Here is a 23462-nt window from a genome sequence, read left to right on the forward strand (position 1 = left end):
ATTGGCAAAAATCCAATATTGAGCATCCTTACTGCAAAACTAATGACATCAACATCATTCTTTGAGTGCTTCAACACAAATGTAAAAACTTAAATTATTTAGTTGCTAGAAGTGGATATTTTATTGCTGCAGGTGAATATTTTAGGGAAAACAAATTAAATATGTTGCCAGTCAAAGTTTTGCAGATACAATCAGAATGGACATTTTGCAATTGCACATATTTGCAGTTGCAAACCAGTAGTGTATACATATAATTTCTGTAAGACAGGGTTAGTCAACTTTTTTTTAACACAAAACTTCCAAAGCCTTTTTTTGTGTTTGTACAGCGGCACTGGAACAATGTTGGAAGCACACTATTACTCTTGTCTAAAATATAATCGTATGTTGTAGCATTAAAATTTCCCTTAATTAGAACAAATTAGCCTAAAACAAACTATGAAACAGCCTCAGAACAAAAGTGTGTTAACTGGACAGTTCAGATTTTTTGCAGTATAGTCTAACTGCCTTCTGTCCTTTTCCTTGTGTGTATGCTAAAGAACACTAAACCAGATCATCTTGAAAAATATCCATAAAAACTTTAGGTTTGGTTATTTATTTGATCTAACAATAGACACAGCTAGTCTGACAGGTTCCCAACCATATTTCCCTAATACAAGTTAGTATACACATTAGTGAATATGTTACATTCACTTCATGAGTCTGTTATTTTCACTTGTTTTATTCCCAGATGTTATAGAACACATGGATTCCTTTGGTTTGTTATGTTGCCTACGGTTCAAAGCTTGTAGTTTCAACTCCTGTTTTCCCCGGGCAAAAAGAATTGTTGTGTGGCATCTGATGTCAGGTTCAGTGATCCAGCTGTCTTTCTCGCAGGGAAACATAGCGTCTGCCTCGCTTCCCTCTGTCGGTCACGTCTGTTGTGTTTAAAGCGAGACAGAATGGGGGAAGAACATTTATACGGGGAGATGCGCAAGGAATATCCTCACATACACAGTTTGATCCACAGGGAAGACGGTGGGTTCCCAGTGTAGGCCTCTGGAGACAGAAGAGAGCTCAGGCCCGGGGCTCTTAACTGTGGCTTCCACTTGTAGAGGTTGTTTTAGAAAGAAGAGTAGTCTCTCCCCTATTGCAAAAAGAGGGAGGAAAAGTGAAGAGCACTAGCTTTGTTTTTCTTCCTCTCTTTCTGCCTGGTATGAACACTTTTACCCCATCTAGTGGCAGTATTTCTCAGGGAGGGAGAGCTCATTCTCAAAAACGTACAATATACTGTGTGACAAGGGGATTACGCTGACACACAAGTTAGATACCTGCTCGAATTCACATGCTGGACTTCCTTGTAAACTGCATTCTTCTGGGAAATGAACACATACTCTCATCATACTAAAACGCTGAGAAAACCATGTTGTTTACCTCAATGCGAGAGAGAGAGAGAGAGAGAGAGAGAGAGAGAGAGAGAGAGAGAGAGAGAGAGGGAGAGAGAGCAGGTCTGTGGCTTAAATCAGATAAACGGAGCTAATTGCCTCCCCATGTCCCCTGTGTGTTCATGTTGTTGTTACGGATGATTAGCCTAATGAATCTGAATAATTGGAAACATGCATACATGGTTATATTGTAGTACAGTTCAAGGTTTCAGGACCATAGAGAATTTGTATTGTGTAGATGCTGTTGTGGGAAAGTACAGTTAGAAGTATATGCTGGACAGTTAATTATATATTACATAAATGGCTATTGTTGTAAACCCCTTCTGTACTTCAAGCTGTTATTGTAAACCCTTTTTATACTTCAAGCTGTTTTTCTTCATGTTTTTTTCTGCATTGCCAACAACCAAGTATCTTTGATGTAGGTGTGCAGTAGATGATATACTTTTAATGATTTGTATGCAAGTAAAAAAATAATTCTACATTACGTTTTAAGTAACTTATCCCGGTCAGAGTCGTAGTTAGTTTTATAGTCAAGAATGTTTTCTACAGCAGTAATTATCAACCTGTGGTCTGGGGACCCCAAGGGGTCATTGAAGGGGTTCCAGTACCATTGGAAACAGAATGAAAAATAGGAAACACACTAAATTTCGTTATTTAAATTAATTTAATTGGGCTAATAGTAGAGAGAATGTATAAGAATGAATATTATGTTCAAGTTTCACGCTCTTCACTGTTAATCTGCCATTCTACAGTATAGACAGTTATGGAATAAATCATTCTCATCTGATCCCTGAGACTATACCTTATTGAATACAGGTTGACACAGCTTGATACGTATCAATTTGGGGGTTTTGACACCAAAAAGGTTTGAGAACTATTGCTCTACTGGATCAAATGAAGGAAATGATGTCTTGGGCCCAGCAATCATGATGCAACATCTTGTTTCACTTGGTGCTCCATATTATTTCCAATGATTCTCTGCCCATTTGCTGTACCATCGCTTTGCTGCTTTGATTTGTGACCATAACCTTTCAAATGTTGCTGCCATGGACCAGAAAAGAAAAAGAAAGTTAAACCAGAAAGAAGGTAGCCACTGAGAAACAGGATGTCTACCTTTTGACTTTTTTAATCAAAATAATGAAAGAGGGCATGAGGGTGGCATGGAGACTTTAATGGGTGGTACTAGAAATATATGCTGATTTAATCGCAATCACAAATCAATCAATCAATCAATCAATCAATCAATCAATCAATCAATCAATCAATCAATCAATCAATATTTGCTTGGAAAAAGCCCAGAAATTAAGATATTTGAACTCAAGTACATTACATTATTGTGGCTCATAGGTAAAGCATTAAATAGATAAATCTCAAGGTGGCATTAGAAATTAATAAAGTATTTTATTCCCAAATCTTTAGACATATTTCCAAATAGATGAAGCCTCTCTTACTCCAAAATGTGGCCATGACAGAACATTAAATTAAATTCTGTTTTTAATTTTTTTAATTAATTTAATGTGTTCAGTTTGACAGCATTTGACAACATACCAGGGTGGCAGGAATATTTTAGGGGGCTGCCACCCCTCTAAAGCCACCCCTCCATCTGAAAATAATAATCGCTATGTTTCACTTTATTTTATTTCTAGAAATGCCACAAGGCGCTACGTTAAACCACAGTAGCCCAGAATGGACAAACTAGCTCCAGATAGGGCATCGCTCAGTTTGCGGCCATCATAGTTTCTCCTTCGCGGTGGAAGGGGAGGGTTGAAGAAATCTGCAATCTGGCACTAAATCTTACACACTGGACCTTTAATGATGCATCCTACCTCTGTTTCATGCTCTTTCGATGGCCATTCATAATTATCTTTTACTCGCTTAACAATCATCACAGTCTTGTTATCTCAGTCGGACCATTTCCTAGACTGCATGCAGATTAAGAACCACAGTGCAAGGTGTGACACTGACACATGGAACCCCTTTTTAATAGACAGAAAAACATTACAATTACAATTTCAGGAAAGAAAATCTGTTAAAACACTGCAATTAAGATTCCCTCTGTTTTTGTGTTTGCAAAGCTGAGTCATGAGCATTTTGGACTAATGAAGTTTAGCCTAAAAGCTGTCAAACGTATTGAGCCAGCCTCTCTCTTGCTGTGCCACCCAACAGACGTTTCTGTCATGATTTGTTGATTCCACTCAGGCTTACAAACTGAACATGGCTTTCTTCCTATGATTCCCAGAAACTAATATATCTAGGGATGATGATTTACAAATATCTGACAGGAAATGTTTGAGATTTTTGTCTTCATCCATCCATGTTATTTTAATTGATTATTTCAGTCATCTACTTCTTCAGACTTAGTGCATTGGTTCCTTTACAGATGAACTTGTGTGCTTTGAACCAGGCAGTCACTGGTGATGTGTTCCCAATGCCTTCACTTTACTGATAAATGCATATGGCAGAAAAATTGTCTAGGAAAAGCAATTCCTCAGGCGTCACAACAATTCCTGCCCTCATTTTTCACATCCATTGAGAAAGAGGGGTAGAATTTGACTGCTTTTCCTGCACTGAGAGATATACTGAGACCCCCACCTGACTTTTATGTGAAGCTAACCTTTTTCTTTTCCCCTACTCAAGATGGATATATGCAGAAATCTGTCTTTGCATTACATACACCCTTACGGACGTGTTTGTGTGTGTGAGAAACAGACAGAGAGGGAGGAAGACACAGGGAAGCTCTGAATGTTTCCATTATCACAAAGTTCCTTTGCTCTTCCTCTGCACAGCGGACTCATCCGTCTGTTTCACTATGCTATGATTTGTCTGTGTGTTGGAGGTTAAGGGTACTTTGCATGAAGATTAAGTGTGCTCTTTGACAGCTCTGCCCCCTAAGAAAGACAGATCGGCTCCTTTAATAGACATCTGACCTTTGGGGCCAGAATGAGAAAAAGTTTGTGTGCTCATTGAATAAAACTCTCTGGTTCTCTTGTTCACAGCAGATTTTTTTCACTGTATTGAAAAGTATTGAAAGAAGAGCAAAAGTGAATAAAATCCTGAAAAATTTGGAGAGTTGTTGTAATGAAAACATGATGAAACTCTTCTAATTTCCCGTTCTCAAAAATCTTGTGACAACCTTTGAACCTAGACGAGCAAAGGCCTTTCTGCTTTGCTCCACATCAACCTTTCAACAGTCCGAATACTGGTGATAGGAGACCTTATTTGACTTGATGAAACCACTAACTGTATGCATGTGGAAATATGATGCACACCATCAGGGCTCTAATCAGCCACAGGGTTGAATTCAAATGAGCCTTCCTCCACTTTAATAATTATGTGGTAGTTAATTGATTATTTCCAACAGGAAACTCAGAGGACACAGTCAGTTACAGCATGACTGTAGCTATTGAGTGTTTTGCTGAAGGACACCTGAGTGAAGAACCCGCTGTGTATAACTTATAAGGAATAGGCTGGTAATATGTTGATGTGTTTCATATTGCCAACAAGAATAAAGCCAACAGCATATTAGTCTGTCTCTCAATACTTTGCAACTTCTCAAAAGTGTTTGTGGCTCTCAGACCTAAGCTTATTTGTTGTTGAGTTGGTCGTTTTTATCAAACGTTACATAAACAAGAGTAATTATGTTTGTTTGGGACTGTTTCCTATTTTTTATTTCCTGATCAAATTCACCATAATTTAGGAACATGTCACCCAGTGCGCCAAATTTCGGATGCACTTTAGTTGATTAGTCAAATTATTTGATGGAAAAAGAAAAATTGGAGCAATTCTGGTAATTATTTGAGCAATTTAGGAACTTTTTAAAGCAAAAAAAAGAAAAAAATCCCCAAATTCACTGGTTTTCAAAACCCAGCATTTTATAGACTTTTATCAAATATGTGACATTTTACAGACCAAAATATGAATGGAGAATACCATGACAAGACAAATTGACACTAAAAATAATAATTAGTTGCATTGTCATTTCACTAGATCTTATTTTATGTAAGACCATAAATCTTGCATGTAGGATGTAGAGAAAGTTTGACTTAATCCAGAGAGAGAGACAGAGAGAGAGATGCCCTTAGGCTGAGGTGCGCACACCGACTTTGAAACGCTCCTTCTGACAAACAACCAAACAAAATTCCCCACACAAATTAACAATTCATTATAGAGCTAGGAGCAAGGCAAACGGAGCTCATAATGAAAAATGAAAGCTGCCTATGATGGTTTCAGAATATTAAAGTCGGGAATTATTCAGAAGATTGTCACCTATAGTCTTGTTAACAGCCTTACTCTTTTGGAGCCATTGTGTGGGCGGTTTATACAGTAGTTTTATTGTAATATTACACAATCCTAAAATGTAGCTATCAACACTGAAGTTGCTTTCTCTCTGGGTGCCCCGCAGGCACCGCCGCTATGTGTGCGTTCACACACAGGGTGCATTAATGGAAGCTTCCAGAGCGCTCTCACTCTTGCATTGAATATAAGATGATAGAGACCGTAAATCACCTTTAAAAGGGGGGATGGATTATGGATGCTGGTATAAGGGCTATAAACCTGTCTGAGGAGGGGAAAAAAAAAAAAAAAACCCGGCTCATGATAGGTGTGATGTTGATGGATCCTAGAAACCTGCCGCCGCTGCGCCCGGAGATCATCCAAACTCCCTAAAAATAATTGGGTGTCTAAATTTGTCCACAGAAAATATTAGCGACGCTGACCCTCCACTTAGATAAAGACCGACACCCCCCCCTCCTCACCCCATCACCACTCCCTCTATCTCACCTCCTCCCTCCCCACTCTCTGTCCTCCTCATAAATCTATTGGTTGTGGTCTCGGCTCCACTATCCAGTGCTTTGCTGATCAGACTGCAGTTGTATTTGGGGGAAGTTGGCAGCTGGCGGCTCACGGCGTAAGGCTTTCCTCTCTCTCCGGCGCTTGGACAGTGGAATTATGAGCAGAGCTGACCCAGCCTCTATCACCCTGTCTTGAATCCGTTTCTGTTTCACACCGAGAGAAATTGAACCGACCATGGACATTGGAGTCCGCATCCTCTTGGCTTTCCTCGTCCCTCAGGTAAGACAGGAGAGAGTTGTGTGTGTGTGTGTGTGTGTGTGTGTGAGAGAGAGAGAGAGAGAGTGTGTGTGTGTTGGATTCGGGGAGAATTTCACTGAGACGCAGAGCGATCCGACTCTGGAGCATCCGTCTGGTCTCGCTTGGGGTACTCTTGTGTTCTTGGCGCAAATAGATCGGCTTGCCAAGTTTGTCCCGAGTCTGCACATAACACACAGTCACATCCAGCAGTCAACCTGCACTGCCAGACCAGTCCGTGCCGTGCCGGAGCACAAGTTTATCCCCGTTCAGTCAGCCTCTCTGTGCGCATGGCTGGCATTCGTGGCACCGAGTTTGGGGGGCAGAGGGGTGTCGGGTCTGGCGATCTGCAGTGCTCGCTCACTTTAAGAATGCCTTTTACATTTTGTCAAGAAGAGATAGACAGAAAGAGATGAAGGGGGAGAAGAGAGGACGGAGGTGGGGGGGGGGGCGCAGGGTGTAGGCTATCTTATGTCTATGTGCAAATTACGGCTCCGGCTCTTGTCTCCAGTCGCATCTATATTCCGCTCAGCCACCAACTTGAGCGTTTCTTTTCGGCTTGTGAGTGTGTGTGTGTGAGTGTGTGTGTGTGTGTGTGTGTGTGGGAAGCACACAGGCGGATGGAGGAGAGGAGTGGAGGAGAGAGAGGCAGAGAGAGAGAGAGGCGGCGGGGGGTGTGAGAGAGACAGAAAGAGAGGCAGGGAACTAACTTGGCCGCTCTTCCGTGTTATTTGTGGCGTCTCTCTGGGTATTTTACTCAGTCTATTGCTCTCCATGGACGTGGATTCTCTCGGGATATTTAATAAAGCCTTAATTCCCCACTGTGATAGAGCCACTCGCCCGTTTCATCTGACTTTAATATGGGGAGAGAGAGAGAGAGAGAGAGAGAGAGAGAGAGAGAGGTAACTGGGAACAGCTGTTTCTGCCAGTCAAGTGTTTAAATGGAGAAGGGGCAGCAGCTCTAATGATGCTCAATTGTGACATCTCTTAACACTTGTGTCCACTCCTTTTGTGTGTGGGTTTGTGTGTGTGTGTGTGTGTGTGTGTGTGTGTGTGTGTGGGGGGGGGGTGCTTGCGGTCTGCCCTGCTGAAGTTCCCTTGAGCAATCCAAGTGCAGAGCTGCTGCTCTCCTCTGACCTTTGACCTCCTCACGCAGACAGAAAAAAGCACACATTCCCTCACTCTAAGATCAGCAGGAATCACCATTAAAGTCACCACTGTGTGCTCGCTCTAATGGCAGCGGCTCTTCTCGTGGCGTGCTGCAAAGGTTTAAGTGGCAGCTAATTTTAAAATAACCTAGCAGAGACTATTTCTAAACACAGCAACAATGGGAGAGCCCCGAAGCGTGGCAGGCAAACAGCTCATTTGGGAAACTCTGTGTTGTTGTGCTATCTCTCTCTCTCTCTCTCTCTCTCTCCTCATTTCCTCTCTCTATCTCTGCTCTTTCTCCTCCTGGATGGATTGAGAGGCCAAAGACAACACAGCTCATTTGGTTTTTCTTGTTTGACCTGTGTAGGCTTAGTGCACACTTTCCGCTGTGTATTATTCATTTTTAATTGGATAAGCCATCGGTTCATTTCCACATTGTAGTTCGATCTTCTGATGCGAGGCGATCATGATTCAGGCTAATAGTTCCTACAAAGAAATTATTTCACTCTGTACCCCCCCCCACGCACACAGGTGTATTACTAAATTTGTGAGGAGGCTTTTCCATTGACTAGATTCATTCACTAACCCTAGGAAGAAACTGATAAAATACCCTCTGAACCTAGAGATTGTTTTTGTAATATGTTTCCATGCAAGTACTCACTGCTGTGGAAGTTCACTCAAAATCACACACTCACTCATGCAAAGTGCCAGATCTCCAGGAGGTTAGCTGTATGGAGCTGATTTACATGCTGACCCAGCCCCATGAGGGCATCTCTGTCCTCTGGCTGTGCCCACCAGAAGCGGTAGCTGTAAATGTTTTGAATGCCCCAAATGTAAATGAGTACACAAAGCCAATAAAACAGAGATTCATGCAAACCGCTGATAAACATATACCAGCTTTCCCCAGCGAGAGACACACACAAAATACATACACATTTGTATTCAACGCATACTTACTCCACCTGACTCATCATCCACAAGAATGTATAAACTGTCATCTCCCCTCTCAGAATGACAGGAACGTGCAAACCTCACCATGTTAAAGAGTGTGGGATTGAACGAGGCACTCATATTTATAGATGCTCAGGTAGGGAGCCAAGTTCCTCTCCACAATAAACTGCCATGCACTCCTACCTTCCTCCTACCACACACCCACACCCACATATGGGCGCACACACACACCCACACACACACACACACACACACACACGCCAGCAGCCCCCTCCTTGGCAATAAATCCCTGTTTTCCAAATGAAACGCTAAGCAGTCTCTCCGGGTGGAGCAATGATTCAGAATAAGCACAGCACAGCTGGGAGCTGCAGGTGCAAGGATTTGTATCCCCTTCTTTTTTCTCCTTTTCCCACTTTGATTCCTCCTCTTTGTCTGTCTGGTATATGTTGTTTCCCCCCCTCAGCTTTTCCTTCCTCCCATCCTGTGAAACTAGTCTTTTACTTTAATTAATGTGATTTACCAACCTTAATCCTCCTTTTATTTCCTCAAAATGCTCAGCGCCATTTTCTCCCTTCACTCGCTCTCTTGATGTTTCCTCTTCTCCACATCTTGCTCTCTTCCACCAGTAGACGGCGGATGACAGTTATACTCACAGTTTAAATTCTGGGCTGGCACCTGGGCGTGTCTGCGATGAAGATTTGCTGTCATAGACGTTTATGGGCACGGTGGCCAACAGACTGTTAAAGTTCTTGTTTAAGCCGCTGCAGGCTCCGAGATAGACACAGATAGAGGAGGGAGGTCATGGTCTCCAGGAAAGAAAGCGTTTAAAGTGGGGAGCTGAAGACAGACAGTTGCCATGGTGTCCTGTTACTCATAGACACAGCTGACCTTCATGTTTCCATACGCATACAAGCCCAGAGATGCCTGACACAAACATCCACACCTTTATCCATCTTTCTGACCCCCTCCACCCCCCCGTTTGGTCTCACGCTCCCTCGGCCCTAGAGGTAGTTCATTGACCATTCCTGGTATGTCAACGCCATTTATTATTGAGTGCAGCAACAAGTTTGAGATATGAAAGCACATATTCAATAGAGGTCCATGCTGTGTTCAGCAATATACTCTAGGCTGAGTGATTTCTTATCATACATAGCAAAAGGTTTTTTGTTCAGTCATGTCAAAGAGGATAATGAAGGATCCTCTGTGTATACATACCCCCCTGCACATCCCTGTGGTTTCGTCATGAACTGTACAGATGAAGCCATGTTATGTCCATCACTGGTAACAATGAATCATCCTTTCAGAGCAGACCCCCAGCTAACCTCTTGTTTCTCCCCAGAAGGCTTATGTATGAAGTGTCCTTTTCAGACCCGCCACCCCTCCGTTAGCGCGTGCTGTTCCGGCGATGGGCTTTTTATAATGGAGTCTGTTTAAGGAGCAACAGTATGACATGCTACAAAGGCTAATGGTGACACTAATGAGGAATGCCAGTCATTAAGACAGGGTGATTTCTTTCTTTCCGTCTCCTGTTCCCCTGTCTGTCTCCCTCAGACGTTCTTGCTCTCTTCTCATTCTCCCCTCGCCATGCCGCGAGGTCTTTCAGCTCCCATAGTCAAGCAGTTGGAATAAAGGGTTAAAGCTTCAAAAAACTGCAGAGAAGTTTGCAATTTAACAGCCCACAGAGACACACAAACACTCTGAATAAAAAGAGCGTGAAATGGCTCAAGTGAAAGCAGCCCAATATCAATCTAGATTTTGCTGTCTAAATGTACCCTGGTGTTACAGTGGGTTTAACAATCGGCCAGCAAATAGGCTTTCAAGTGTGGGGCTTTGAGGTTTCAGTCTCCTTCCCATTCCACTTATCTGTGCTCTTTCCTGTATGAATGCTCACAGCTAACTGTAGTGTATGCTACTACAGGGCTTTTTGGAGTTTTTTTTTAATCCGCTGTTGTTGAAAGAAAACATCTAACTCTAAAAGCTTCCTGTAAATGAACACACACAGACATGCAAGCATGCACACTGACCGACACACAAGTTTGAACCCAAATGGACTCTGAGGGACATACATGCACAAACACACTCACACGTGTACATGTTGACACCTGTGCACTCACACTGATTTTTCTCTTTAAAGGGGAGAGTCTGAAACACTGAGACTTTCTTATTTATCCGTGTGTTCCCCTGTGACTGTGGTTGAGCAGTACTGCGCTGTAATGGGCTATAAGGTCAAATGCTGTCTTAACTCCGCTGTGGGAGGGTGTGACCTTTGAAGGAAACACAGTCTTCTTCAATCTTCTTTCCCTCGACGTCGCCACCACCCTCCCCTGAGGAAGGGAGTGGATAAGAGGAGGACGTAGCGAGGGAGGATGACGGAGAGAGAGTGAGAGTAGCAATTAAAGTAAATATGTACCCTTAGTGCTCCATTAGAATCTGCCTGTATTTGATATAAGTGGCCTAATTATGCAAAACGGCAATGGACATTGCGTGGTGTAATCGTGAAATGCGCCAAGTGAATAAAAAAAAGTGATAGAAAACCCTGCGTCCTAGGAGAGTGGATTAATGGCTTATTTGTGAGTGTGGATGACTTTTAGTGGTTAGAGAAAGCCGAGAAGAGACAGACAGACACACACACGCACGCACACACACAAAAGGCCTCAGTAACCATGTGTGAAGGACACAGCAGTACAATGCGATGCTGTCCCTCCAGTTGATCACGCTTTCATCTCAGTTTGTTCTCCTCTTGTCAATTTTGTGGTCAGACGAGCAGATGAACAAGCACACAGATAAAATGGGCGTCACACAGACAAAGAGCCATATAGATACCCAAGCAGAGATAACGGCCCCCCTAAAAAAGCAATCCCCTGATGACCCAAACTAAAGTGTGTGTGTGTGAGGCAGAGAGACATGGTTCACAACCCTTGTATCTCACTTTCTCCGTCTCCCTGCCTCCTCCTCCTCCTCCTCCTCCTCCATCCGCTCTGACAAACACTCTCTGTAACACATTACAGATATTCATGAGTTATTCACCCACTCTGTTTGTCTGTCTCTTTGCCACACTCACAAACATCCAGATATGTCCTCCCCTTTCTTTTTCTGTCACTCATGCACACACACACAGACACACACACACACACACACACACACACACGCTCGAGCCTATGTTTGGCAGGAGGCACAAGTTTCTTTTTTCAGCGTGATTGCAATGACTCCTCTCTAGTGCCACGAAGTGTGCGAAGCCGCCAGCGGCACAGTGGGTGTATTCATGTAAAAGGGCTGGTACTGCGGGGTCCCATTTCTTCCACAAGAGTAGTTTTGCTGATGATAGTAGGAGGCGATGATACTGTAAGTTGCATTAGCCTTTCAGCGAGTAGTGTCCCATTTTTGGTTTGCACTTTGATTTAGTTAAGGTAATAGATGTGTTGTGGACCATTCTTGAGTCATGAATAAGAGCCACTTAACATAGGTCGCTGAATAGCTAGCTTTTCATCACTGACTGCATTGCTAATTGTAGCCACAGGGTCAAAAGATGGTGATGGAGATTTCTACCAGCTGGACTTGATCTATTTTTCATGAGTGTATCGGTAGGTAAGTTTCTCCCTAGTGGTGTTCCAGCAGATAGATAGCTCCTGCTATAGCGGTGCATCTCGGGCCACAAGGTAGTTAAATTGGTAGGTAACAAGTGCTGAAATAGTTATAAATCAAAGACGTGGTGTTCTTGTCTGCATGTTCTTATTCAAGAGGAAGAAGCAAAACAAAATGGGCTTTTTTCTTGCCCTCATATTTACTCGCACTTATCAAACTAAATGGAGCACTGGGGAGGAAAATTCCAAATCCTAACAGCTACCCACTGCGCTGTAATAAGTACCTCGGGGTAGATTAGCACACTAGGTTTCAACCTGACCTATCCCCAATTAGGCTGTGCTACAGATTTAGATGAACACCTAAAAGAACACCTTTTTTTTTGGAGGTCCTGTTTCTCGGAAAGATCCTCAACATAGATTTTTTTTTCAGGATAGGGTTTAATGAGGTCTAAAAATTCTGAAGTATATATCTGAACACTCAACCAAGAGTATGTGATTCATGGCCTACCTGGTATGCTTACTTTGCACTGTCCCCTATGGGTTTGTCCATAGTAATATTGATTTCCCTCCTTGCTCAAACCAAACCAATACTTGTTACAGTATGGTGATGAAAATGTATGCTTGAAAACCCCAAAATAGGAACACCCGTACAGTCTAATGCAATCCTGCATATGAGCCCTAAAATAAATCCCAGCTTCATGAAGCTCATCATATTCTTTCATTCTGCTGAGCCTGTCACAGAAAGGTGTTGATTCAAGTGTTGCATTTAGATTGCACTGCACTGTAAGTGTACATTTGTGTCTATATGTCATATGCTACAATGGACAAATTCGATGAGCGAAGATGTCTAACAGAATAGAAGATTAGTTGGTGGCAGAGACTTGCGTCATGCTGATTAATCATGAATGCTGTTTGGACTGCATTCTTTATGCACACAAACACGCAGACACACAAGTATTTCTGCTGACCAGCTCACTTTGTAAAGCCTCTCATTTCTCACTTCCTAATCCACTGTGATTGTTAAATTCTTCCCCATAATAATTCTGTGTTGACACTTGTTTTGAATGTGCCATTTTCCGTTTGATTCGGACCTGATCTCAAGGTTAGTGTTAAAAAAAACACATCAAATGCTCTGTTACTGTAGAAGATATACCGAGCTGCCCCTTTGTTGCAAATATCAAGGTAGCTGAGAATTCTACATATGGTTTTAAAGCTAATAATCGTATAAGATGTATCATCACCTTGACTTTAACATTGTTTTTAAAGCTCGGGTGGAAACAGGTTCTCTCATGTGCCGTTCTACTCTCGGAGCACGTGATGTGATTGTTTGAAGGCATCGGCCCTACTTTTTCATTCTCTCCCAACATGACTCTGGGGTTTCTCACTTCACTCCGTGTTCAGCAAGCGTCTTTGAAGTAATCAAATCCCCCGCTGCCGTTGAACGGAACTGATAGCAGGGAAGGTCTTCTTGACTTTTACAAGAAATTACTCCAGCTTACTTACTTTATCCTTTTTTCTCTTTACTGCTCCACGGCGCTTCTTCACCCATTTTTCTTTTTCATCACTCACTTCCCTTTCCTTAGTTTCTCTCCTGGATGTGTATGGCCTTTTTCTTTTCTTTTCAGCCGGTAGGTAATTCTCACAAGACAGCATTTACATCAAATTTTTACCCTTTCATTCCTTGTCAGTGAGCTCCCACCCCACATGATCCCTTCTTCAGTGTTGCAGGAGAAATTTTTGACCCGTAAGAAGAAATCAATGTTTTTGTCTGCACAGATGCACGCAGTACCGCCCCTGCTGCCTAGATGGCGACAAAATGCCAGATATTCTTTGAAGGGTTGTCAAGGATAATTGCCACTCAGATACACTTAGAGTTTAAACTGCGTGTGAGTGAATGTGTTGGTGTATATCTGTGTATCATTCTTAGACCAGCTTGGTCTAAGAGTGTTTTGCAAAGGTGCTTTGTAGAGGTAGAGTGGCCATTTAAACCCCAGAACCTGACTGTCAAGAAACAGACAGGAATTGGAGGACTCATTTGAAGCACACAAAGCACTATATTGGTGCCTACGCAGGAAGGTCGCTTCAAGGCAATTAGAATGGCTCTTCCCACTTATTGCTTTTGATGTCAGCGTGTGGGGGAATGAGAGAGCCATGCCACTGACAGAGAGAGCTGCCACTTCAGTTGAATTCCTTTAGCCACAATTAATGTCGTCGTCCATTCAGAGGTTTATCTCATATTAATGCAGGCAGGTCCAAGGCTTTGAGCTTACAAATGAATTAAATGATGGGGCAAAAAGAATTAAGTGGGAAAAAAAAGCCCAGAAGGATGCCATTGGATTGGTAATGCCCTCACCCGTGACATTCTTATGTACTGGTTTTACGATATTTTGGAGCTGTTTGAAACTGGTGTCCCGATGATCCTCACTTTGATGTTACTTTTATGCAATATTTAGGTCAGGGAACGTTGTAGAGCTGCTATATTTGACACTTTCAATGTATTCCAGTTTCATATGTATACACAGTGAAGAGCTTTCTTCATTTGAAATTAAAGGATTCTCCTTCTCAAAGCTACGTCTTACCGTTGCTCTGATGCCATAGACAAAAGCTCTGCTTGTGAGTAGAGTGTTAGTCACTAAGAGGCCATAGGCTATTTCTGGGGTAAATAAAACATTGTTGGGGGCTTGAAAGACATGATGTGACGGGTTTTGAGATAAGACAGAACTCTCTTTGATCTCCCTGTCTTGTGTTTTTTTTCTAAATCCAGTTCACACTCACAGTCCCCGCCGTACCACCGTAACCTCCATGTGGAGTATAAGCTGCCCATTAGCTTCCAGTGTTGTTCATTTGTATCCATACTCATCTGTGCGTTCAATATGCGTACACTTTGATCTAAAGAGACTCTTCCAAAAAGGACTGAGACCGCATCACTGAGCTCTTGCATTGGGTGATCCATGCAGGACTTTGTCCTGCAGACCTGAAGTAATTAAAACATAGAGTTTAGGGGACGGAGCTCTCAATCCATTTGGATAAGTGCTTGGATAGCTATTTGCAAGTACACTTAAGGGCTTTTGGTGAAGTTGGTTGTGCTGTGAAGCTCATGGGAAGGCTGAGGCAGCAGTAAAGAAGTTAAAGATGAGACTGTGGCTTTGGCTGAGGCCAGGTGAGCGCAGTGATTTCCATAGAGATGCCTCATCCACCCCCTAACACACATGCTGTGACTAATTCAAACAAATGAAATACGCAGGGTTGTCAATAAAAGGAATGCTGTTTTTTACTCCATGAAAGGATTATATGCAAAGTTTTCACCTTTTCACAGTGATATGCACCCATATTATAGAGTTGGCCTCCGCCCCCTCATTATCTGAACTTCACCTTTCTTATCAGCTATAGGGGACTTGCAGCCATGCTATAGGCTTCCTGCCGCAGAGATCCTCTGAGGAGTGAGCTGACTGGATTTGATTTTCATTAGGATTGCATGTCTTCACTGTCACATCCTCTCCCCACCTTGCACGCTTTACTGGACACAATTTTCCGCTGTGGTGGGCCCCATACTGACGGCTTGGTTTTTCACGCCGCAGTAGAGTCACACCGGGTGGCCGGTTATCAGTGCATTCACCATTACAGGGCCCTGTGTGGTTGACCTGCTCAAAGAGGGCTTTTCTGCCTTACCTAGAGTCCCACTAGGAGACACGCTCCGCTGCCGTGCTGGGACAAGCCACCTACAGAATTACAGGAACTCTAGCAGGCTGTCACAAGTCAAATAGTGTACTGCACAGACCTGGGATGTGCAGGTCACACACATCCTCACGCACACACGCGCTGTTGACAGACAGTTGAAGGCTGAGACAGTACAAGCTGATGTTACTGCTCCACAGAGGGTTTGAAAGATCGATGGGGGATAATTATTTCTAATGGAGCCAGAAGAGAAAGGAGAGTGTCCTTTTCAGCCATAGCTAGAGTGTGTGTGTACACATGGCTCCTAGAGTATTTGACTATGATTTCTTTCTTTGGGATTTAATTAACCGCCAGTGAGAGGACTGCCCACTTGTGTTAATTGGAGCCAAATCTGGCAAATTTGCTGAAAATCTTTACATAATGTGTCAATAAATTATGAAACCCAGATGTTTTCTTAAAGCTGCAATAGGTAACTTTTATAAAAAATTACGTTTTGTCATATTCGCTGAACTTTCCTGACTGTAGTACATGAGACAGATCCTTTTTTATAATTTTCAAGAATCCGTCAAATCTGAACAAAATTGATGGCCAAAATTGAGTCTCATTCGTAAAGCGTCCATATTCGACGACTTGGATTTCATCTTTAAAATGATAAATAATCAGGATGACTTATTTAGATTTTTTATAATTGCTAATACTATAAATAAAGATTTCCAGTTTAAGTTGTGCCTTACCTTGCGCGTGAGTGTCTTTATCTCCAGAGCTTCACAGCATCTCATGTTTGGGTATTCAGGACAGGAACATGCACATTTATTACAGCTGCAGTGTGTTCCTACCAACAGAGGACATGGGCTTAAATTAAAATGGCTCTACCTGTGATTTATGATATTCTGCCTTGGCCTAGTATGGCTCCCTTACAGTGCAGACCGTCTCTCTCTACACTTACAGTGTGTCACCATGCTCACATAGCCTACCCATTTTTTAAAACATTCTCATGATGAAATGCTAATTATGGTGTAAATCTCTTCTGAATTTGTTGTGATGGCTCCAGTTAAAGTAACCATACCTGTCAAACTAAAGTCTAAAATAAAGTATATAATAGGGAGGGTTAAACAAAATATTCCAGCAGGGAAAGAGTGAATGGAGTTCAAAACTATAGATCGTATAGAAAACTGTTATGCTGCCTAGATTGACATAGATAAATGATTGTTTAACGCTGATTTGTTTACTGAATTGTGTCAGTTCAGAGAGTAATTTGAGATTTTGTGAAAACGCATATTTACTTCCTTGCCGAGACCTAGATGAGAAAATGGATACCACTCTTGTGTCTGTACATCAAAAATGGAGCTATAGCCAGGAGATGGTTAGCTTAGCTTAGCATAAAGACTGGAAGCAGGGGGAAATGGCTTGTCTGGCTCTGTCCAAAGCAAAACAATCCACCTATAAGCACCTTTATCATTAACAAGATTAATTATCTTGTTTCTTCAATATGAACAAAAACCAAACTGTACAACAAACAAACGACTGCCCCTGGACAAGACTAACTCCAATGCATAACACTTTTTGTTTTTACAGATAGGTATTTCTACCGATTGAACAAACAAGATGTTAACAAGTGAGCTTTAGGAAAGCTGGTACAGTAGATGTATTTGTTATCTGAGCCAGGCAAGCTGTTTCCCACTGTTTTCAGTCTTTGTGCTAAACTAGGCAAACCATCTCAGGCTGCAGATTCGTGTGTTTACCATGCAGTCTTCAGAGTGGTATCAAATGAAAAGATTTCCCAATATGTTCAACTATTTCTTTAAAGACATCTAGGTTAGGATATCTGAGGTCGCCATTAAAACAAAGACTGTGGTAAAGTTAAGTCAGGATAAGGATAGACAGAGTTCTCAAAGCATGGTGGGGAGAGGAACAGAATGATGAGGGAACTGGTTTCCTCAGCTCAAATGCCTGGCATACAGTCGAGTCAGCTTGTAATGCAACATAATAATGTAAGACAAACATAGGAGGATCAGTGCTTGTAATGCAGCAGTGGCCATTGGCATGGTATATTTTCAGCTTGTAATTCAGCTACAGTGTCCAGTCAGTTAGCAGTTAGCAAAGGGAATTAGCAGCTGCAAGTGAACAAAGTAATTTGAGAAAAATGGGGCGGGTGATCATTATCAGCTCAATATTTTGTGTACTGTTTTTGTGTGTACTGTTTTATTCAAACACCTCTGAGGTTCTCTTTCTCGCCTGAACATTTGGCTTCCCAGACACTACGACAAACAAAACATTGCACTTGAGCTTTAATAGTGTGACTCACTGAGGCTGAGGAGTCAGCCACAGGAATGCTCAAATAATTTATCGTTAATAACAGGACTACAGCTTTTACCACCAATACTTACTTTTATTTTAAACATTCACGAACCAAAACACTTTAAAAAGCTAATGCACATGTCAAGTATTTGACTCCACCACGGGTGCTTCTTGGTGCCTCTCAACATCAAAAGCACAGACAATTTATTCTCTCTCCTAATCTGAATGTGAAGAGGCTCCAGCACTTAACTTTGTTTTTGCAGTGGGCGGATGGAAGCTGTTCTATGCTCAAGTTGGAAAGTAACTTGACTTAGCCAAGAAGTGATAATGACTGCGTGGGAGAGCAGACTTTACAGTGATGTTGCCAAAATGAGAAAGTATACGCTGTAGTTTGAGGTTTTAATCCCATTTTTTAATTTCACGAGAATGAGAACTTTGAGTGGATACCATCACACAAATCTGATTGTTCTATCAAAATCAGTGGAGTAAAGACAAATGGGTCGCTACACGTTTAGAGTTCCAGTTACTGGATGGACTGCACATCAACCCGTCACACCAGGGATAATTCAGTACTACAGCTTCTCCTTTTTTTAATCTCAGAGATGAACACCTGCCGATTTATACTCAAGGCAAACTTCAAGTGCAAATAAATTAAGTTTAGAAGTAAATTGCAGCTCTTAAAAGAGTACACTGATTTAACATTGGACACCTATAACCTTGTCAGACTCATGGAAGGGCAAAAAATGTTTGGTTTGTCCCTTCTGGGCTGCTGTAGAAACATGGCGGTTCAATATGGCAGACTCCATGGAAGAGGACTCGCTCCCTCTGTAGATATAATCAGCTCATTCTAAGGTAATAAAAACACAGATTATTTTTCATATGTACATTATATTTCATTTCTGCCAATAGATCCTTCTAGATGTTACACACTGGACCTTTAAATCTCAAAGGATATAGGCTTCTGGCAGTCCTCCAGACAACAAAGCCACTGCAGTCAAAAGATCCTGGAGCTTCTGCTTCTGACGTATATACAAGCATTGTTGGTTAAAAATATGATTCTGCTGCTGTTTATTGGCCACCTTACTGCAAGCAGTCATAAGTCTGATAAAACTGTCAGCTGTTGTTATGTTGTTACACATGACATGCATTCGAGAGGCTAAGCAAGAACAGAAACCAACAATAATTTTGTTCGATTCTCCAGCTGTTGTCAATGATTGTCTCACAAACAAGTTGGCCTATGTTGCTTTTCTTTTAGGATATATAATATTTGACAGTGAATTTTCTAGAAATGGCCGTAATGTTATCTGAACCATGATGCTGTATTAATAATGTCAGACCTGACTTTAATTTGTCCCCCAGAGACTTGAGGCTTGATGTTGATACCTTGACTTTAAATGGAAGATTTGGCATTTTGTGACTCATGACAATCTCTGGTTTAACACACTGAAACACTACATCTGGGCTTTATGTGCCATGGTGTGTGTTTGTATGAGTGTGTTCATCTGGATCCACCACCATTTTAATTGCCCCCACAGAGCCCTAATAGGATCCACAGGATGCTATATCACACACATTTGGGTTACACATGATGTAAATTTTTTTTTTAATCAGTTGCCGATCAGAAGAGGTAACAGACACTCAGACATACACCTCATTTGTTCTCGTCCCACACTCCCCACTCAAGGACACATACACATTTTCACACATGCATTCACACATCACATCACACGCTTTCTTAAATGCGCTCGCACACACACAGATACACACACACACTCACGTCTGTAGGAAGTAATGAGTGTCTGTGGACGCTGTTCTCCTGCTCCACTCAAAGAACTGACAGCTGGGGCGAACCATGTTTCAGCTGCACAGGTTCAGAACACTATATGCACGTTTTTACACCCTCAGACAACCATTCTATGTATTCTATGTATCATTTACTGTATTAGATCATGAAAGTCAGCAAGCAATAAAAGAATGCAAAGATCCACATCTTTTAAACATATTTAATTATAAGCATTTTATGGACTAACCAAATAATGACTAATAATTTTTTGAAGAAGAGTGTGTTATGCTATTTGCTTCCATTTATTTTTACTTGTTCGTTAATGTGTGCTGGAGTTATACTGCAAAGACTTAAATGATTCTAGGTCCCTTATTTAACACTACAGGCTACTCCTCATTCAACTCAGCTCAGTTGAACTCAGTTTGGCTTTCAGTTGTCAGGTTGGACTTAATCCCTGATACCCCAACTCTGCCTTGGAAATGTCATAAGTCCTCCAGGCATCCCATTCTCCGCCTTTCTCTCTATCTCATTCAGCTGTTCAGTTTGCTGACATTATCTTTATCTTGTCATTTTCTCCCTTGCTGTCATTCTCTGTTTTTGTGTTTCTCTCTTTCTCCCTCTAAACTCTTCTGTCTCAATGCAAAAAGACCTAAAACATCTTTCTCTTGCTCTCCTGTACAAAAGATCAATAACCTTACAAGAAGTAATATTGCATACCATGGAGCTGCTCTGCATTTACCACACAAGATTACCAGTCCATCCAGGACCTTTCCTGCTTCGGGCTCAATGTGCTTAAAGATGTGAAAAGGACAGATGAAGAGTGAAGAAAAGAGAAAGAGACTAAGAGAGGACTGGAGAGTGGATGTAATGATGGTGGAGTCGTAGAGAAGGTGAGGCAGGTGGAGAGTGGAGGGAAAGTGAAAGCAGGTTGGGAGAAAGGAACGAGATAGAGGAATTACGGAAGATGGAGGCCCTGTGGCAGCACTGATGTGTGGACGGTGGGTGGACAGGGTCGCTGAGTTGTGGCTCTGAAATGGGTCCTGACAGAGTCATTTCTCACGTGGAGATTTACCCAGGCTCTTTTCAAATGGTGGGAGGATGAGAGTGAACGACCCTTTCTTGCCATGAATATTTATTTGGTGAAAGCGTTCACAGGCTGCTGCATGGAATGACAAATTGTGGTCACCTACCTATATTCTATTCCCATCTATTTCTTCACCCCTTCCCACCTGCGACTGTCTTTCATCTCATCTATGGGCCTGTTTGTAAGTGTTCTAATATGGATTAATACTATTATTAAGTAAAAAAGGCTGGTATGCATCCATAGATCCTCTCAGTGCATAACATCATGTCATGAGGATCAATAATCAACCTCACACACAAGCAGGCATGCATGTTTCGATTGCAGTGTTTTTTATGAATGTGGTCATTGTTGCTTCTGTATGAGCGCTTTTTTTGCTTGACGTTAATTGCCACACATGGCAACTACAAATTTGAAAGGAGCTACCATCTTTCATGAGGACTAAAAACACAGGATATTGGTTGTCAGATGATGGATTTGTTTTTTTGTGTGTGTGAAATAGCAATCACAGTGTAAATGCAATGTGTTTAAAGCTGGACATTAAAGAGGTCTTGCTGAAAAGCAGCGTTCTGCTTCCCTCTCTGATTGAATGTTTCAAGGCCAGCAGTTGGTCTGGTCAGAAGTTTGCTTTGCTGCAACCACACCCAACAGTGATGTCACAGGGTCCTGGAGTACACCTGTGGGTCACTGAAGTCAAAATCGGCTTTGTTTTCTTCTCAACATTATTAATTTGCATTAGATCATTTATCTGCTACCTATTGCACAGAACTGTATCACTGTTCTTTGGCAGTCTTTCTGCAAATTATTACTCAAAGTTTACCCTGATTTGCACAAAGTTACGATTTTTCAACTTTTAACCCCTCCCATTTGTCATGTCACTGGCCAGTCCTGCAATGCCTCCTATCCCACAATGCTTTGAGATGCCCCATGGAAACTGAAAAGGGCTGAACTCTGTATCGTGCCGGATTTAGTGGGTCTCTGTGTTGTGGCTCACTACTTTTCTAGTTTATAGCGCCAATGAAGTTTATTCAAAGCAGAGCAGTCACACAAGAGGTGTTATAAATATAACCTTACTTTTGTATAGCAGAATCTCACACTGTAACATCATCGCTGTAGCAAATAAATTATCCAAGACATTTACCTTGTGGTCAAGGACATTTTCAGTCAGCTAGATAACTACTGATAATACCCACAGTAGTGAAGAGAAATAATTTCTCAAATCTGAATGCTCCACCATTGTTACTGTAGATTTTATTTTATTAACCCCTTGTAGAGGCCAACAATCCTGTATGGGAAATTGCAGATACAATTAATTTTGTGTTCAGTGTACTTCAGACAACTTGATAAAGGCCAATATTCTTTCTCCTTTTAGCTGTGTTTCGGTCTCCATCAACTGCTAAGGTAAATATCTGTCTCTTCAGCAGCGAAAAGCTCCACTATGTTCACCAGCCAGTTGCTAGCTTTTTCTGTCTACTGTCTGGTGCTTGTCAGGTTGCATACATGGTTTATGAGAATGGTTTATTTTTTCTGAAAACAGCTGCCATTTGCAGCCTTAAGCTTTGCTGATAAAACCATCCTGCGATCAAAACAATAAAGTTGCGGAGAATATAAAATACAATGCAAAATGAGTCGGGTAATAAATCTCTGTGGGTTGTTGCTGTGCAACTGTCTGTCTGTTTGTCTCTCTCTCTGTCTCTGTCTGTCTGTCTGCTCTCTCTCTCTCTCTCTCTCTCTCGCTACCCCCAACTGGTCGAGACAGACGACCACCCACCTAGAACCGAAGGATCTGTCCTAGGTTTCCGCCTTTTAACAGGCAGTTTTTCCTTGCCCTTGTCGCCAAGGTCTTGCTCATGGTGGTACTGTTGGGTCTCTGTAAATAATGTTATAAAGAGTTTGGTCTAGACCTGCTCTATTTGAAAAGTGTCCTGAGATAACTTCTGTTATGAATTGGCGCTATACAAATAAAACTGAATTGAATTGAATTGAATTGAATTGCATTGAATACTCACACATTACGGATTGTAATTTGACCCGCTGTTGTGATAGTATAGGTTTAAACAATATCAGGATACAGTTTAACTACAGGTCACATGAAATAAAGTAAAGTGGTCTGTGTGACTTGGTCTCAGTCTGTACTGGTAGATTTGTTACTTCACATAAATATCCTAATTTTATCTCTTCTCATCATATCTACCCACATACACAATCTGCTGTCTGACATCCAATTTTCCCGCATAACAATCCTCCATTACCCAATATGGAAGGAATGCCATACCCCTACATGAATGTCCTTGCTAAACAAATCTGACTGATCCTCCCTGTCCCTGTATGGTCAAATAGAAACCTGTAAATGCTGGAGTCAAAATCTCTTGTACATGATTTTGGTGTACAAATGTGGCTTCGTTCCTGAAGCTCAAACATTTTCCTCTATCATTATC

At 41.8% G+C, this 23462-nt stretch overlaps 1 protein-coding gene across 1 annotated transcript in view; it reads left to right on the forward strand.

Moving 5' to 3' along the window:
* Nucleotides 1-6231: 6231 nt before the first annotated feature.
* cdh13 (cadherin 13, H-cadherin (heart)) overlaps nucleotides 6232-23462 on the forward strand; it is a 318397-nt gene continuing 301166 nt past the window's right edge. The window contains exon 1 of the mRNA XM_051381597.1: nucleotides 6232-6491. Within this exon, the coding sequence (XP_051237557.1) occupies nucleotides 6447-6491 (45 nt within the window). The 5' untranslated portion in view covers nucleotides 6232-6446. The remainder of the gene's footprint in view (nucleotides 6492-23462) is intronic.

This window comes from Dicentrarchus labrax, unplaced genomic scaffold (genome assembly GCF_905237075.1).
Source record: "Dicentrarchus labrax unplaced genomic scaffold, dlabrax2021, whole genome shotgun sequence".
NCBI classification, from domain to species: Eukaryota; Metazoa; Chordata; class Actinopteri; family Moronidae; genus Dicentrarchus; species Dicentrarchus labrax.